The sequence below is a fragment of the Somniosus microcephalus genome, chromosome 5, assembly GCF_052327205.1.
Source record: "Somniosus microcephalus isolate GS21.2 chromosome 5, FLI_Smic_1.0, whole genome shotgun sequence".
Taxonomy (NCBI): Eukaryota; Metazoa; Chordata; class Chondrichthyes; order Squaliformes; family Somniosidae; genus Somniosus; species Somniosus microcephalus.
Window position 1 is genome coordinate 294,163,771 of NC_140991.1, and position 19,755 is coordinate 294,183,525.

The 19,755-nt window shown below is 44.1% G+C and overlaps 1 protein-coding gene across 2 annotated transcripts in view; it reads right to left on the reverse strand.

Annotated features, from left to right (window-relative positions):
- gmds (GDP-mannose 4,6-dehydratase) overlaps positions 1 to 19,755 on the reverse strand; it is an 802,062-nt gene that overhangs the window by 448,717 nt on the left and 333,590 nt on the right. For both annotated transcript variants that reach the window (XM_085989143.1, XM_085989142.1), the window contains exon 7: positions 18,730 to 18,857. In XM_085989143.1, coding sequence (XP_085845269.1) covers positions 18,730 to 18,857 — 128 coding nt within the window. The remainder of the gene's footprint in view (positions 1 to 18,729; positions 18,858 to 19,755) is intronic.

Below are 19,755 nucleotides of genomic sequence, written 5' to 3' on the forward strand. Positions count from 1 at the left end.
TGGCTGGGCTTTCTCTTGTTCAAGATGGTCATTACCTGGCACTTATGTGGCACAAATGGAAGGCCAAATCCCTTTGTAATGGTCTAATTATGGAAGATGTAGCACACCACTATATTTCTGAAACTCTTGCTGGATTGTACAGGGATACAGTTGTCTTTCCAACAATGACTTGAGAATACCGATGGTCTGTTAAACTATTGTTTGTGTAGCGTGCAATACTTCTTTGTACCTGTTTTTAATCTATGTCCTCAGATAACAGAAAGGGATGATCAGCTATGGATGCCGTTCTGAATGCAAGCTGCCAATTTATCACAGGTTGCTTAAAACCAACAAACACCAACAGCCTATATATCCTGGCGGGTATCGCTCCCCCTGATACAAGAAGAGCGGTAGCCAGCAAGAAAGAGCGACTCCGTCAAACATCAGATGAGAGGCACCCTCTGCATTGTCATACACCTACACCCAGCCGCCTAAAGTCAAGGAAGAGCTTCATGAACAGTGTTGTTCCATTACAATCAACCTCATCTGAAGCCCGCATCGCCTTGTGGAAAGACCGGCTCGCCAGTCTTGAACAACCCCCAGCGATGGAAATTTTACCTGATGAAAGCCTTCCCCCAGGAGCTAATTGCAACTGGGCAATCTGGAAGTGCCTTAACAGACTTAGGACCGGTGTAGGTTGCTCAAAGGTGTCACTAAGCAAATGGGGATATTCAACCAGCCCGACAACTTGTGAATGTGGAACTGAGGCACAGACTATGCAACATCTCCTGCAATGCCCATCGTTAGAGGAACCCTGCACTGTTGCAGATCTTGCCGAATCCAACAACAAGGCGCAAAAATGTGTCCAGTTCTGGCTGGGCTATGTATAGACTGTCCGTGGACACGATAAGCAGCAGCAGCTATGGCTGAAATGAGTAGCTTTGGTTTCCATTCAGCCATCCTTACTTTACCCTGGCCGAGCAGTGCAGACTTCCTGGGTTGTCTAAGAATTGCCTGCTTCTTGGGTAGCATGTACTTCCATGCCGAATGAGACAGCTTGAATCACTCTTTATCAGCATGTTCAGTGACTAAAATGTCATTCTGTTCTTGAAATTGATGACGCTTACAGACAGGGCCTTTACTGCCATGTGGGTAGCATTAATAGTACATTGCACTTGGAGGAATCCTGCCACATGGAAGAAGTTGATTGCTCTCCCTCTGTGTCTCACCTTAATTGGGTCCATGAACACAGAGGCATTCCTGAACAGAGCATCTGTCACCTGTGTAATGCACCGCTGATTAACTGATGTGACTAATATCACCAGAGGCCGCTTGAAAACATCTGGATGGACAAAAGTTTAGTGCTGTTCCCACTTTACAGCCACTCACAAGGCAATGGCCCTGGTGGAATGAGGCTGTAAGATAGGTTTCAACAACCGGCATATCTCAGTTATTGCATCAGAGGGAAGAGACAGCCTGCTCAGACACTGCTTATAAGAAAAATACAGATAGAGCATATAACAACATAAGAAATAGGAGCAGGAGTTGGCCATTTGGCCCTTCGAGCCTGCTCCACCATTCAATAAGATCATGGCTGATCTTCTACCTCATCTCCACTTTCCTGAACTATTCCCATATCCCTTGATTCCCTTAATATTCAAAAATCTATCGATCTCTGTCTTGAATATACCCAATGACTGAGCCTCCACAGCCCTCTGGGATAGAGAATTCCAAAGATTCACCACCCTCTGAGTGAAGAAATTGCTCCTCATCTCAGTCCTAAATGGCCGACTCCTTATTATGAGACTGTGACCCCTGGTTCTAGACTCCCCAGCCAGGGGAAACATCCTCCCTGCATCTACCCTGTCAAGCCCTGTAAGAATTTTGTATGTTTCAATGAAATCACCTCTCATTCTTCTAAACTCTAGAGAATATAGGCCTAGTCTACTCAATCTCTCCTCATAGGACAATCCCCCCATCCCAGGAATCAGTTTGGTGAACCTTCGTTGCACTCCCTCTATGGCAAGTATATCTTTCCTTAGGTAAGGAGACCAAAACTGTACACAATACTCCAGGTGTGGTCTCACCAGGGCCCTATATAATTACAGTAAGACGTCTTTACTCTTATATTCAAATCCGCTTGTAATAAAGGCCAACATACCATTTGCTTTTCTAATTCCTTGCTGTACCTGCATGTTATCTTTCAGTGATTTGTGTACAAGGACACCCAGGTCCCTCTGAACACCAACATTTCCCAATCTCTCACCATTTAAAAAATACTCTGCTTTGCTATTTTTCCTACCAAAGTGGATAACTTCACATTTCTCCCCATTATATTCCATTTGCCATGTTCTTGCCCACTCACTTAGCCTGTCTATATCCCCTTGAAGCCTCCTTGCATCCTCCTCACAACTTACATTCCTACCCGGCTTTGTATCATCAGCAAACTTGGATATATTACATTTGGTCCCCTCACCCAAACCATTGATGTAGATTATGAATAGCTGAGGCCCAAGCACTGATCCTTGCGGTACCCCACTAGTTACAGCCTGCCAACCCGAAAATGACCCGTTTATTCCTACTCTGCGTTATCTGTCCATTAACCAATCCTCAATCCATGCTAGTATATTACCCCCAATCCCATGAGCCCTAATTTTGTTTAATAACCTCTTGTGTGGCACCTTATCAAATGCCTTCTGAAAATCCAAATACACCACACCCACTGATTCCCCCTCATCTATTCTGCTAGTTACAACCTCAAAAAACTCCAACAGATTTGTCAAACATGATTTCCCTTTCATAAATCCGTGTTGACTCTGCCCAAACCTATTATTATTTTCTAAGTGCCCTATTACCACGTCCTTAATAATAGATTCTAGCATTTTTCCTACTACTGATGTCAGGCTAACTGGTCTGTAGTTCCCCATTTTCTCTCTCCCTCCTTTCTTAAATAGTGGGACCTTCCAATCTGCAGGAACCGTTCCAGAATCTATGGAATTTTGGAAAATGACAACCAATGCATCCACTATCTCTATAGCCAACTCTTCAAACTCCTACGATGTAGGCCATCAAGTCCAGGGGATTTATCGGCTTTCAGTTCCATTAATTTCTCCAGTACTACTTTTTTAATCATTCTAATTTCTTTCAGTTCCTCATTCTCGCTAGACCCTTGGTTCTCCACTGTTTCCAGGAAATTTTTTGCGTCTTCTTCCGTGAAGACAGACACAAAGGGCTGGATTTTCATTCAGAAGTCTGGAAGGAGGCGGGACTACAACTTTCGGGTTGTAGTCCCGCCTCCATCGAGATGCGGTCAATCCACGCGACTTTAACTTGATTGACCTTGTTGAGCCCGCCCAGCGGGCTCAGCAGGCCAATTAAGGGCCACCCGGCAACAGGTGACGTCACAGACTGAAATTTCATCTGTCAAGACGTGTTGACAGATGAAATATCAGTGTTTCACAGCTGTTTGAAGCTGTCAAACACTGACAGTCTTGCTTCTAACATGAGTCCTTCTACGCAGACTCAGTTAGAAATCTCACCGGCACTGAAAGCTGCAGGCTGTCACTTTTGACAGATCGCAGCCATTCTGCTTTCTGTGCCGGCTGAGTGATGGACTTCCGAAGCCTAGAGGAAGGAAGGCTGTAAAGGTAAGTACAGGTAATTTAAACTTCTTTACACACTTTAGACACACCAAACACACTTACCTTAGCACTCATGCACCCATCACTCACCTGAACACCGACATCTCGACCCCTCCAAGTCCTTCAACCCGACGGCCTGACTCCTCTAACCTGGCGTGGTTTGGAGCAGTCGGGAATCCCACACGACAACCTTCAAAATAGGGATTAGGCTAAAAACTGCGTGTTAACAGGCAGTTAATTGGCACTAATCCCTTCCCGCCTCGGGTCAGCGGGTCCCAGTGCGGGGCGGGTACCCGCCTCCTTTGAAACTTACATGGAGGCGGGTTTTGGGCGGGATGGTGTCAGGACACCCCGAATTCGGGAATTTAACGCCCCGCACGCCTCCAATCCCGACTCCATGGCACACTGAAAATCGACCCCAAAGTATTTGTTTAATTTCCCTGCTATTTCCTTATTCCCCATTATAATTTCTCCTGTCTCAGCCTGTAAGGGACCCACATTTACTTTTGCTAATCTTTTCCTTTTTACATACCTATAAAAGTTTTAGATAGGACCTCTGTGGTCTTTAGAGCCTGTGATGTGAATACCTACAGGTCACTGTTGCCTGAGTGCATAATGGTGCACTCTCATGGCTTCCTTCCTCTCCTCCTTCATGTCTTCATCATCTCCACTTTAAAGCACAAGAACAATGGTATTCCAAAAATAGAATCAATTTCTTCGTCTAAAGAACTTTCTTGAAATTGCCAGCAATATTAAGTGGCAACGGCACACTCCAATACTAGGCTCAATTTCAGTCCTAAAATAGCCTAAATTTTGTCAATTCTGGTAATGTATTTCAATACAGAGATTTTGCAGTTTTTAAGTGATGCAAGTGACTTCCAGCCAAATCAGTGTTGCAAGATGGCTACTCTGTGTGATCAATGACATTCGAATTTCCCCCTGCTCCTGCGACACTATTCTGCCCCAAACACGGCCAACTTTACAATGCCGTTGATTTCTAGGGGTGGTCAATGGATGGAAAGGGAAATCCCGTGAATAACTAACCCACACCCCTAACACCTTCATGCACCAGGATGGGCAGCTCAAGGTTACGGCAGGATCAGTGTTATTTTTTGGGGTGGACTTTCAGTGGAAAGCCTCATGCCCCATTTTACTCACCAAAGCACCTCTATATTGCCTGAACAAAGGTGGTTTCAGCAAGGAAAATCTAGATCTACATGTGTGAATATCACTAAGAAATGTTGGGATATGTTAATGACCTCCCAATGTCCCAAAATGAAATGGATAACAGTTTTGATGGTTGGCCCATCTCCTTCTAATTCAGCTTATATACTAGTCCCCTTTATTCCAGCGGCTCTCGCCTTTTTTCCCTGTCAAGTTAAAAGGCGCTGGATCTTTGGGTATAATTCTTAGAATCCTGATTCTGAAAACATATTACCACTTAAAACAAAAATCCCTCCTAGGCCAATTAGTCAAAAATCCAAAAACCCGACACCTGCAAATATTAACTCAGTGTTCAAATGAATTCTACTGGGATGCTATGTCAATTAACAAATCATATTTCAATCACCAACTGTATTATTTTCTTCATTTTTTTCTTGCAAGAATAAGTTCAGACAAACAATTTTCCTCTTTGATGTATAATTACTATGGGTTCCACCACAATTAACAATGTCTAACCAATAGTTTGTTTTCTTATTTTGGTAAACAAAAACATTTATATTTATGATGAAGGTATCAAAGCTCATCCTGTTGTAATCCGCACAGGTAATCACAAAGAGAATCAGTACAAATACAAAAGCTAAATTAAAATATTATATTTGGCAACCTGTTACAACCACAGCAGGTTGGCAAAACAGAAGGAATTCTGTACACCTCGCAAGTGTAATACCAAGTTCATAGGCCATTGGGAACACTAAGCCTAGCAATAACCAAGATGGTGAAGGAATAAAATGATTCTTTTGAGAACTGTGTAATTATTTATGAAGCAGGCCATACATTACTAGAATTGACAAAGCTTGGGCTATTTTAGGACTACTGAAATTGAACTTAGTATTCAGGTGTGTTTGCCATTTACTAAAAAGGGTTGCTTCGATGTAAAGGTATACAATACAACGCAGATTTTGAAATCCCATCAAAATCAGTACCGGTAGCAATGTGAGTACGGGCAGGCTTAGGTCTGGAGTACAGAGGGCTTGGCTTGCCAAATCTTGTAATGTCAGCCCCACCCACAAATTTTAATAGGCTCCCTATGCATGTGCAATGACTGCAGAAGACACAATATTGGCCAGTGTGTTGGGGGAGAGCAGAAAATCGGCACGGCAGCAGCTCTTAATGGGCTGTTGTTCACCACTAAAGGTAAGGGGATTGTTTTTATTAGCCAAATAATTATGTTAGATGTATTCCAGAAAATAATGGTGGAAAACAGAAATGTGGAAAACAAAAATTACCCCTTTGATGGCAACGTCTTGGAGGTCCTGCTGCACGCTGTGCAACAAAGGATGCTGTCCATTGTGGAGCTGAAGGGCACCCTCCTGTGCAAGCTGTGCACATGGAGATCACCAAGAGAATGACTGCATTCCCTTCACCTTTAATGGTGAACAGTTCTTTAAGATCTACTGCCTTGCTCTTCCCAACACACTAGCCAATCGCATGCCTCGTGCACTCATTGCACATGCAGAGAGTGCCTATTAAAATTTGTGGCTGGGGGTGGGGGCCGGGGAGGTCTGACCTCAGATGATCCGGAAAAACCAAGCTATATAACCTTGGAGGAAATGCGAGGGCGGAAGGAAGGACCTGCATTGACAGAGCACCTTTCATGATGTCAGGATGTCCCGAAGCACCACAGCCAATTAATTAGTTTTGAAGTGACAGCCAATATGCACACAGCAAGATCCTACAAACCGCAATTAGATCAGTGGTCAATTAAACTGTTATAGTGATGTTGATTGAGGGATAAATGTCGGCCAGGGCAGCAGGAGAACGCCCCTGGTCTTCCTCAAATAGTGCCGTGAGATCATTTATATCCCTTTCAGAGGGCAGGCGGGGCCTCGGTTTTCACGTCTCATACAAAATCTGGCACCTTTTGATAGTACAACACTCCTTCTGTACTATACTGGAGTGTCAGCTGAGGCTAGGTGCTCAAGTCTCAGGAATGTGCCTTGATCTTATGACCTTCTGACTTAGTTGACACTGTTCTACATTAGGGTCTTCTGCCAGGGCTAAAGAGAGTAGCTCTGATAGACTAGCAGTCTCCCAGTGCCTTTGAATAATACAAGCATGATGGACTGGTGCAAGCTTAGTGGCATCAGAGGTGCTTACATGATACGTGGCTTACACGCTGCTCATTTGGTCCCTAAACCAACTACAAGCTAATGGAATGGAAACTGTTTCTGTTCATGTTAACCATGGTGTTAATACAAGGAGCTCAGCTAGCCACTTGGGTGCCATCTAAGTTGTTCTGCACTCTTGGGAACTTTGACACTTGGAAAAAGTTGTGTGTCTTGGAAAGCTGATGCCATTTTTTCCATAGGGAAAGTGAAGAAGATGCTGGCCTTGCAAACATGGCGTCTATTACCTGCTTGATGCAATTATGGACAGCAGACTGGATGATTTGGCAGGTGTCCCTGGGTGGCTTGCAACTTTCCAATTGCATTAAAGTTTAATGCAGTGGATTTCACCATAATGTGAAGAGGCCAAAGTCAAGTTGTTCTTAAATCAACCTGGAGCAGATGACATAGCTGAATGACAGTCTGCCTTGGAAAGCAGAGGCAGGGAAGACAGATCTCATCCGACATGCTTAGGTAGGCCTGTCTGGAGCTCTAAATGTGGTTCCTGGGATTACAGCGGGCATAATGTCTGAAGTATAGTCCCAGCTGGTTTTGCTGCCCCCTCATGAATACATTTTGCTCATCCTAATTGAGGAATATAATTGGAACCATGCCAAAGTAATTCCCACCCTGAAAGGTTTGGTGCAAGTGAAATTGCAGCTGCAAGTAAGACAGCTCTAAAATGAACTGGTATTAACAGCCTTGCAATGCAAAATACCTGTCTTCCATGGCAAAAGGATATCACTGACAAAGGAAATTGCAGTTTGAACTAATTATTCAGTAGAAAAAAATTAAACTTTGTAACCAACATTCAAAACTACAATATAGCGAAAGGTCCGTTTCTTTCTTTCCATCTTTCAGGTGAGACGTTAAACCGAGGCCCCGTCTGCTCTCTCAGGTGGACGTAAAAGATCCCATGGCACTATTTCGAAGAAGAGCAGGGGAGTTATCTCTGGTATCCTGGCCAATATTTATCCCTCAACCAACATAACAAAAACAGATTATCTGGTCATTATCACGTTGCTGTCTGTGGGAACTTGTGGTGTGCAAATTGGCTGACACGTTTCCTACATTACAACAGTGACTACACTTCAAAAAGTACTTCAGTGGCTCTAAAGTGCTTGGGACATCAGGAGATCATGAAAGGCGCTACATAAATGCAAGTCTTTCTTTTCTCCAGGCCAGGCCAGCTGAACACTCTTGTGTTTTTTTATATAGGTGCACAGCGCTAAAGGGAAGATCTGCTGAGAAAAATATAAAATCTGGCACGAGACCAATTTGCGTCATTTTAAGTGTGAGGAGGCTCAATTTGGTCACCATCACAGCGCTACAAAAATAGGAGAGTTTCAAGTTCCTGATGATCTGCATGCACCCTGTTCCTTGAAAATCAGTAGATCAGTACATTGTGAATAACCACATTTCAAAGTCTTGAAATCTGAAAAACAATGATTGTCTCTAATGCCTGGTCCTGCTGATGCCACACACCACCAAACTTGCTTCTTCAGCAGAGGAAACAGTGCAGAGTCACAATAAATGATTCTTTGTGATTCACCAATCCCAACTGTCTTCCAACACCACCCCCACTCCAACCTGCCTGCTTCCGGTTTTACCGGAGGCGGGTTAGAGGGCTGATGATGAACCTGCTCTCGAGAGGCAAGTCAGTTATTTAAATATGTTAATGAAGCTGGGTGCCTCAAATCTTAACAGACTCTTAGATTTAATGGCTGCGGGCCAGGTTTCCCAGGGCTTGGGAAACCCGGCAGCTGAAGGGAGGCGAGAGCTGCCAGATCCAGCAGGTAAGTGCCTTTCCAGCAGTGCTTGTAGGCCAGGAGGAGCAGGAGTGCTTCTCCCCCAGCTAACCTGCTTCCCTCCCTGCGATGCATGATCTCCTTCCTGCCCCACGATCTTTTCAACCCCTCCCCTCCCGCCCTGCGATCACCGCACCCCCCCCCCCCCCCCCGTCTATGATCGCCTGCCCCTCTCCCGACCTGCAATTTCCTCAAACCCCCCCTTGCGATTGCTCCCTCCCTCCTCTCCACTCCCCGGCTGTGGCCTTCCAGTGCAGGCCCTCCCGCCCGACAGCAAGCCAGCCTCTCAATCTGCCGGCAGGGAAACCAAGAAAAAAAAATTCAAATGAGATCCTACCATTAAATTCGGCAGGACCTCTGCCTTACCCACACTTCCGGGTTTCCCAGCCGCTACAAGACAAGAATTTATCTGATTGTATTATGATAGACTATGGTTAATACAGCATCAACTAAAAGTCTATCCCCATTTGGCTTCTCATTTAATTTATGTACAATTAGAATACCATTTCTACCAAAGTAATAAAAAAGTTCAGATAAAAGCAATTCAGTGTTTATTTTATAGCCTCGTCCATAAAAATCCCAAACACAACTAATATAAATTGATGTGAAATGCATCATCCGAGCATCACAAGCAACACAGCATTAATAACTTAAATTTATGGCTACCATACAATGTGAAATGTAGTCAAAATATATATGTTAAAAATTCCATACATTAATAGGTGTATTTTTAAAGTTTACAATATGTTCTTTACTTACGTCAGACTGTTGTTCATTGACTACAGTTCTGCATTTAATACTATTATTCCCTCCAAGCTGGTCCTGAAACTGAGGGACCTAGGCCTGGGCACCCCCATCTGCAATTGGATTCTGGATTTCCTGACTGGCAGGCCTCAAGTGGTGAAAATAGGGAACAACATCTCATCCACTCTGGTCCTCAACACCGGAGTGCCACAAGGCTGCTGCCTCAGTCCTTGGCTGTACTCTCTGTTTACACATGACTGTACAGCCATACACAGCAACAACCAGATTATCAAGTTTGCCGACACCACAATAATTGGCCTGATAAGCAACGATGACGAGACGGAGTACAGAGATGAGATAGTCCAGCTGATGAGATGGTGCGATGACAACAACCTTGCCCTGAACGTTGGCAAGACTAAGGAGCTCATCGTGGACTTCAGAAGCCACCGAGGGAACCATCGCCCCATCAGCATAGACGGGACACCAGTGGAAGTCGTCAGTTGCTTCCGATTCCTGGGATTGCAGATCTCTGATGACCTGGCCTGGAACCATAATACTGAGGCTATGCTGAAGAAGGCACACCAGCGCCTCTACCCTCTACGGTGCCTGAGGAAATGCGGCATAAGCACACAGTGGCTTGTGAACTTTTACCGCGGCACCATAGTGTCCTGACGAGTGGTGTCAATGTGTGGTATGGTAACACCACTGCACAGAACAAGAAAGCCATCCAGAGAGTTGTGAATACAGCAGAAAAGATCATCGGGGAGATCTTCCAGACCAGGTGCCAGAACAAGGCCCGCTCCATCATCCAGGACCCCAATCACCCTGGGCACAAACTGTTCTCCCTCCTGCGGTCCGGACGTCGGTACCGCAGCATCCGAACCAGGACCAGCAGGTTTAAGAACAGTTTCTATCCACAGGCAGTGCGCCTACTGAACTGCTAACCGCACTGCCCCATATATTATAGTTATATGTTTATGTAAATATATATATTATACTTATATTACCATATATTTATCAAATTACATTACTATTATTTCCAGTGGTAATTGAGGCTTTTTTGCACTATTCATCATATCCTGCAACTTGGACTGTTATTGCTATACTTTCTGCTTATTTGCTTATTGTTTTTATTTATACTTGTTTTTATTTTTTGCTTTTATATTTATATGCTTGTATTGTGGGAGTGGGGAGTAAGCATTCCATTGCACTAGTTACATATGGCAATAAAATGATCTTGAATCTTGAATCTTTATTAATGATCATGTCAAAACAAAATAATTAAACAGAGTTCATGTAGAACAATTGAAGAGTACGGCCCTGGGAATTAACCAGGAATAAAAGTGATCAAACAGCCACACGTGCAAAATGATTGTGTGTTGAATAGTGCGAGTTCAATGATGCATCCAGAAGCTCCCCCGTGGCTCAGCTGGTTAAGGCAATGAGTAGCAGAACCACACTGACTGGAAAGGTCCTCAGTCGATTCAATCTGTGCTGAATTAGCTATTCTCAGCTGGGGTGTTAGTAGGGATGCTATCCTCAACATCTGATTTAGGGAGGGGAAATCGGATCGGATTCCTGCTCCTGAACACGAGCCAACTAACCTCTCTGGAAATGTGTGAAGATGTCAAGTAAGGACAGAATCGGGATTAGAGGCATTGCCTCTCTGCTAGCTAATAACACCGAGGGAGTGCTGCGCTGTCGGAAGTGCCGTCTTTCGGAGGAGACTTTAAACCGAGGCCCAGTCTGCCCTCTTAGTGGGATGTGAAAGATCCCATGACTCTTCAGAGAAGAGCAGGAGAGTTCGCCCTAGTCCCCTCACCAATACTTAACGTCAACGCCTTCACCGAAGTGTACGAGAGCATGGGCCTTACACTAAACATCCGTAAGACAAAGGTCCTCTACCAACCTGCCCCCCGCCACACAGTACTGCCCCCCGATTATCAAAATCCACAACAAGGCCTTGGACAACGTGGACCACTTTCCATACCTCGGGAGCATACTGTCAATAAGGGCAGACGTCGATGACGAAGTCCAACACCTCCTTCAGTGTGCCAGTGCAGCCTTCAGTCACCTGAGGAAGAGAGTGTTTGATGACCAGGACCTCAAACCCGGCACTAAGCTCATGGTCTACAGAGCAGTAGTAATACCCGCCCTGCTGGATGCCTCAGAGACATGGATCATGTACAGCAGGCACCTCATAGCACTGGAGAGGAACCACCAACGCTGCCTCCGCAAGATCCTGCAAATCCATTAGCAGGATAGGCGCACCAACGTCAGTGTTCTTGCTCAGGCCAACATTCCCAGCATCGAAGCTTTGACCACGCTCAATCAGCTCCGAGGGACGGGTCACATCATCCGCATGCCCAATACGAGACTCCCAAAACAAGCGCTCTACTCGGAGCCCCAGGTGGGCAGAGGAAACGCTTCAAGGACACCCTCAAAGCCTCCTTGAAAAAGTGCAACATCCCCACCGACACCTGGGAATCCCTGGCCCAAGACCGCATAAAGTGGAGGAGAAGCATCTGGGAAGGCGATGAACACCGAGTCTCTTCGCCGGGTGCAAGCGGAAGCCAAGCGCAAGCAGCCCAAGGAGCGCACGTCAACCCAAGCACACCTACCACCCACCCCTTCAACCACCGTCTGCCCCACCTGTGACAGAGACTGTAGATCCCGCATTGGACTCATCAGTCACCTGAGAACTCATTTTTAGTGTGGAAACAAGTCATCCTCGGTTCCGAGGGACTGCCTAAGAAGAAAAGACTTATCCGTCAACCAACATCACTAAAAAAAAAAAGATTATTTGGTCATTATCTCATTGCTGTTTGTGGGAACTTTCTGTATGCAAATTGGTTGCCATGTTTCCTACAGTACAACAGTGACTACACTTCAAAATGTATTTTATTGGTTGTAAAGCCCATTGGGACATCCTGAGGTTGTGAAGGTGCTATATAAATGCAAGTCTTCCTTTTTTTTTAGCCCATACTGTTTAGGCTCACACATTGAAAATGGCCATTTGGATGAAGTAAAGGAGAGTGCTCTCCACCCATGGAACTATGCCCAGGAAGGAATCAAAATCTTTAGGAGAGAGAAATGGAGGAAAAAAAAAGTTTTTTGTTTAAATTGCATGTTGTCAGAGCAGTCCAGCAACTGTTACACTCCCAACTAAAAAGCCAAGAGTTAGATTCTATATCCTTCTGTCCTTCAAAATTGAGCATTTGCATGGGCAACAGTAGGGGTGATTTTCCATCCTTTCCTAGACTTCTAATGGAGCAATGTGTGGCAGTCGTGTGCTCCATTTCAAAGAGGGGAGGGCTTCAGATCAAACACAAACAGAACCAGTTTAGCCTACGTAGAAACCAGTCAATGCTGACTACAGCTAAGGAGTGGCCCAAGGTTCAGGCCATCCTCCCGCTAGTTGAAGGGTAATGGGTGGGTAGCAGTAACAGATCTTCAAGAGGGGGATAAAGTTCAGAGCTGATTTGGAGCCAAGGTATACATAAGCAACACAGCCACGATCATATTGCTTGCATATAAAATCATAGAATGATGCAGCACAGGAGGAGGCCATTCCGCCCATCATGCCTGTGCCGGCTCTTTGAAAGGGCTATCCAGTTAGTCCCATTCCCCTGCCCTTTCCCCATAGCCCTGCAAATTTTTCCCCTTCAAGTATTTATCCAATTCCCTTTTGAAAATTATTAAATCTGCTTCTACCACCCTTTCAGGCAGTGCATTCCAGATCATAACAACTCACTGCGTGAAAAAATGTCTCCTCATCTCGCCTCTGGTTCTTCTGCCAATGACCTTATAATTGCATCCTCTGGTTACCGACCCTCCTGCCACTGGAAACAGTTTCTCCTTATGTACTCGATCAAAACCCTTCATGATTTTGAACACCTTAACCATCTCTGTTCTAAGGAGATCAATCCCAGTTTCTCTAGTCTCTCCATGTAACTGTAGACACGCATCCCTGGTGCCATTCTAGTAAATCTCTTCTGCACCCTCTTGACATCCTTCCTAAAGTGTGGTGCCCAGAATTTGCCACAATACTCCATCTGGAGCTTAACCAGTGTTTTATAAAGGTCTAGCAGAACTTTCTTGCCTTTGTACTCTCTGCCTCTGTTCATAAAGCCAAGGATCCCGAATGCTTTTTAACAGCCTTCTCAACTTGTCCTGCCACCTTTAAAAAATTGTGTTCATACACCACTCGGGTCTCTCTATTCCTGCGCCCACTTTAAAATTGTACCATTGTAGGAATTGTCGTATTCCTAACTAATAACGGAGGTCGAACTCAGGAGGACAATCAAACAGGTCTTTAATGTAGGTTTAGATGAATTCCAGAAAACAACAAAGATCGATGCAGGAGAGCCATGGAGCAGGTCTTTCCCCAACGGGGATGCCACGAGGACTGACTAGGCAGTCCGGTCGTTTGCGTCGTGACGTCATCGCATTTGCCCGCGTTTTCTCGCGCTTGGGTGGTCACGTGATCTGCGACGTGACGTCATCGCGTTTGCCCGCGCTCTTGGGCAGTCATGTGGTTGGCGACGTGACGTCATCGCGTTTACCCGCGCTCTTGGGCAGTCACGTGGTTTGCGACGTGATGTCATCGCGTTTACCCATGTTTGGGCAGTCACGTGGTTTGCGACATGACGTCATCGCGTTTGCCCGCCCTCTTAAAGGGGCAACGCCCCGTACATGCAAACTCTATATAAACATTGTTAAAGAGAATTGTGTATAGTAAGTAAGGGACACTCGGTGGTACCACTACACCATTTTGTTTATATTGCCTCTCCTCATTCTTCCAACCAAAATACATCATTTCACACATCTCTGCATTAAATTGGATCTGTCATGTGTCTGCCCATTTCACCAGGGTGTCTATGTCCTCCCGAAGTCTGTTACTATCCTCCTCACTGTTTACTACATTTCCAAGTTTTGTGTCATCTGCAAACTTTGAAATTATGCCCTGTATATCCAGGTCATTAATATATATCAAAAAAAGCATTGGTCCCAATACCGACTCCTGGGGGACACCACTGTATACTTCCCTCTAATCTGAAAAACAACCGTTCACCACTATTCTCTGCTTTCTGTCTCTTAGCAATTTTTTATCCATGCTGCCACTGCCCCTTTAATCCCACAGGCTTCAATTTTGCTAACAAGTCTATCATGTTATCAAACACCTTTTGACACAACATCAACCACATTATCTTCATCAACCTTCTCCATTACTTCATCAAAGAGCTCAATCAAATTAGTCAAACACTATTTGCCTTTAACAAATCCATGGTGGCTTTCATTTATTAACCCATATTTTCCCAAATGACAATTAATTTTGTCCTGGATTATTGTCTCTCAAAGTTTCCCCACCATATACGTTAGGGTGTAATATTTGCAATCCTCCAGTCCTCTGGCACCTCTCCCAAAACTAAGGAGGATTGGAAGATTGTGGCTAGAGCCTCCGCTATTGCCACCCTTACTTCCCTCAGCAACCTAGATGCATCCCATTGGACTGGATGACTTTTCTACTTTGAGTGCTGCCAACCTTTTAACTACCTCCTCTTTCCTTTTATCCTATCCAATTTCTCTACTACCTCCTCTTTTACTGTGACATTGGCAGCATCCTCTCCTTACAGAATCATACAAATTTATGGCACAGAAGGCCATTCAGCCCATCATGTCTGTGCTGACTGGCAAAGAGCTCTCCAGCCTAATCCCACTTTCCAGCTCTTGGTCCATAGCCTTGTAGGTTACGGCACTTCAAGCGCATATCCAAGTACTTCTTAAATGCGATGAGGGTTTCTGCCTCTACCACCCTTTCAGGTAGTGAGTTCCAGACCCCCACCACCCTCTGGGTGAAAAAGGTTCTCCTCAACTCCCTTCTAATCCTTTTACCAATTACTTTAAATCTATGCCCCCTAGCTATTGACCTCTCTGCTAAGGGAAATAGGTCCTTCCTATCCATTCTATCTAGGCCCCAAAAGGTTTCATTTTAATTTCTATATCTTTTGTCATCCAGGGAGCTCTAGCTTTGGATGGCCTTCCTTTCCTCCTCGTGGGAATGTGTCTAGTCTGTACCCAAACAAGCTCCTCTTTGTACATCTCCCATTGCTCATTTACTATTTTACCTGCCAATCTTTTGATTCCAATCCACCTGGGCCAGGTCCCTTTTTAAATTCACTGAAATTAGTCCTCCTCCAGTTGAGTATTCTCACATTTGATTTTTCCTTGTCCTTTTCCATATAACTACTCTAAAACTAATGATATTGTGATCACTGTTTCCCAAATGCTCCTTCACTGAAACATACTCCACTTGCCCCACTTCACTCCCCAGAACTAGATCCAGCACTGCTTCCTTCCTCTTTGGGCTGGAAACATGCTGATAAAAAAAAGTTCTCGTACACATTTCAGGAATTCCTCCCCCTCATTGCCCTTTACACTGTTATTTTGCCAGTCTATATTAGGATATTTGAAGTCCCCATTATCACTAGCTTATGAACTTGGGGGGAAAAATTGGGTTGCTTTGCGCCTCCCCTAAGAGGGCGCTAACGGGGCGCAAAGCAACTAGTGCCTGGGCACGGCGCCTCCCACAAAATTCAGCAGGTTAGTGGCGGCGCTAACTGGTAGCGCCCCGCTCGCAATCTTCGGGAGCGCCCCCTGACTTACCATCGGACGCTATGTCCGACGGGGTCAGGGGGGGCCTACCTGCGGCCGGGGAGGCGCTATTTAAAGGTGAGGTGCGGAGCGGCCATTTTCTTTGCCGGCCGCCTGCCAGCATCTGCCTGCGCTCCAGTTCCCGGCCTCCTGAACCGTCCCCCCTGCGGAGTGCCAGCTGCGTTCCAAGAGCCCGGCACTTCTCTTGAGTGCCGGGCTCTTTTGCCGGCACTCACGATCCCCGGGGGCCCAGCTGGGCCCCGGGTCGCGCTGCGCAAGACCCCTCCCCTTTAAGAAGGGGAGGAAGGCCTGCAACACCGCAACACAATGTGCCGCAGCGCCACGCTTCCAGTAGCGCCCCGCTTCCCTCTTGGGGTGCAACCACTCAATTTCTGGCGCAGGGGCGCTAATTTTTCCGGGGCGCTAAAAGTAGTGCCCTGGCAAAGCTAGCGCCCCAGTTGGGCGCTATACAATTTTTAGCCCTTGACATTTATCATAAGCTTCCGTTTTCGGTTTCACTTTAATCTTGTCGTCGTCCAGGGAGCTCTAGCTTTAGATGCCCTTCCTTTCCCCCTCATGGGAATCTGCCTAGTCTGTACCCGAACTAGCTCCTCTTTGAAGGCCTCCCAGTGCTCATTTACTGTTTTACCTGCCAATCTTTGATTCCAATCCACCTGGACCAGATCCACTTTTAACTCTCTGAAATTATCCTTCCTCCAGTTAAGTGTTTTCACGCTTGATTGTTCCCCATCCTATTCCATAACTACTTTAAACTCTTCTTAAAAGTGGGGCGTTGGCATAGGTGAAAAAGTAGCTGAAAAATAATAGTTGTTGGAAAATTGAAGGTGCAAAATAAAAATACAAAAAGGTATTGCAGGCAAGGCAATTTCCAGTACACAATCTGAAATAAAAACATGGAAAATATCCTGCAGAAGCTACAAGGATATGGAGTATGCACAACTGCATTTCAAATATATACGGAAGTGTCTGTGAATGATCATTATAACCAGGTACATCATCTCACATGTATAGATTTCATAATAATGCAGCAGTAATGGCCACAATATTTTAAATTTGTCCCCGTATCACTAAGTAATATAGTACAAAGATTTTGCTGTTTATTCACCTACCTTTCCACTGGACTTCAAAAGTATGAAAACTAAGAAACGTTAGACACACTGTAGTAAAATGTGCCTGGCATTGGCAGCCTTAAATCCTGCAGAAACTACAGATAAGATCAGAGCAGACTTGAGTTTTTTTTTAAATAACCTAGACTTTTAGCCAAATTTAATTTAAAAAAATGGTTGCTCTTGTATTTTTTTTGGCTTCTTGCACTGCCATTTGTTAGCAACCACAGCATTTATCTTAAACCAGACTCATTCAATTTTTACGAGTGCTAGATTTTGATTAGGATTACGAAACAGCAGCAATAACAAAAAAAAAAGAGACCTGAATTTAATAAAATCTAATGAATTAGACCTCTGGTCGGTTTAACAGAATCTAATGAATCAGACATTTGCTCAGCTCATTGCTTCACCTTCCTCAACTTGTGAGGTAGATGCAATTGCACAAAATTCCATAGAAGCACACTTATGCCAAAGACTACATGTACTAGGAAAGGTTTAACACAGGAAAATTGTGACGAGGCAGCATAAAATAAGAAAATTATAATTTTCTCCCTCCATCTGTAATTGCAGACTGACCTTTCTAATAGGATAAAAATTTGCTTTAACTATATACCATTTGCAAAAAGCGCAGTTTAAGTCTATCATTAAAATTTAAGTAGGAACCAAATATATCATCAGTATAAAGTTCTGTGGTGTTTGCACTACCAGTAGCAGACATCTGGATTTGCTGCTTTCTTTCACATAGAAAGTAAACCCACACAGAGGCAGTTACCATAAACTTGTTGCCGCACCCTTATTAAACTGTCAGATTTTCTTGCTTTGTAGGTTCCTAGCTTCTGTTTAAATTACGTAAATAGTTCTGGAAAACCAGTGTCTGTGTCCCAGGGATGTATGATTCAAAAAGACAGAAATAGCATTGTAAGCACAGGAAACCTGTCAGGACCCAACTGAGGGAAACAAGCTAGCCTAGTCCAGACACTATTTTTGCTGCTGTCTAGTAGAGTTAAATACAGTCTCCATAGTTGCTCCATGCTATAGAGTGGAAAATGAAATTAAATATATTCTAAAATGCAAACATGCTTGTACGTTCATACATGTATGCAGGGAGAAGAAAAGGGAAAAAAATGGTTTAGAGGGGAAAAAAAAACTGAAGATGTTGTAAAAGGTTCAGAATGACCCTCTGGCAGTATGTTACCAGTGAAATGTAAACTTATAGCTGTTCTGAGTGAAGAGAAAGGTTGTTTTTTAGTCAGGTCAGGACTGGGGTAGCCCACCATGGAACTGAATTCCCTAGGCTGTAATTGACTGTACACTGTGTTAGCAACTCTCCTCTGGCACAAGTTCACAAGATACACCATACAGATCAAGCAATTTTTTTGAGATGATGCGTGAAACGTATCATCCAGGCAGGGAACTATTTCTGAACAGCCTCTGGCCAATGGCCTACCTCAATGTAGTCCTTGGCATGACCCCAATCTCTCTTGGCATCCAGATTGCCCAAACTAAAACAATCCAGCTGTCTGAGGTGAATCTTAGCCACGGACCGACTAATTTTCCGAGTTACGAAATTAGACCCTGAAACAAAGATAACAGATAACATCAGTATAGTTATTCCGGCTGTTTAACTGCATCAAAATAGAAACAAAAATGAATTTAACATTAAGAGTTACTCGTTTTTTTTAGTATTATGGTATCATTTGTCAGTTGAGTAAACCCAGAAGCTTCAAACCAAAGAGCCAAGAGAGCTCCATTTACACAGCAAACAACTTTCTAAAACCTCTTTAGAAACTACTTAATAATTTTTCATTTACTATTTAGATCTTCAATTCAGGAACCAAGCCAATAAAAATGAATGTAACTGTCAGCCTATAAACACCAAATACACAATGTCACCAAATTTTTAAATTTTAAAGTTTAAAAATGGAAAAATTAGAAAGTAATGAGTTTTAACTTTTTTTTCACTTTTTAAAAAATTACCATTATAGATAACATCAAACAATTTTAAAACAAAAATGTTGAACAGCATCAGCCAGTACCATATAACAGCAATGATCAGAACCAACAGGTGAAAGGCATTACATAAAATGGATCTGATGATCAAATATATTACCAAAATTTATAAGTTAGAACATGTTCAGTGTAGCAAAATCTAATCCCGTAATACAAAGCTAACAACACAAGTGACATAACATTAATTTCTACAAGTACTAAAAGTGATTTCATAATTATAGGCAAGTCCACTAATATATCAGATAACGTTACTAATTCTGCACAAAGACAAAGACAGTTATATGCAGTTAGAGTCCCCATCGCTTATAGTGGGTGCATTCGCGTTAGCATGGTTTGCTCACTATATGAGGTAGACAGTAAAAAAAAATGCCAGTGTTCATGCTGTATCTAAGTCAGCGACAGTACATTTAGATAGACCAAGGTGCTGTGCTAGGTTGCGCTGCCTCATCTTCAGCAGCTCATC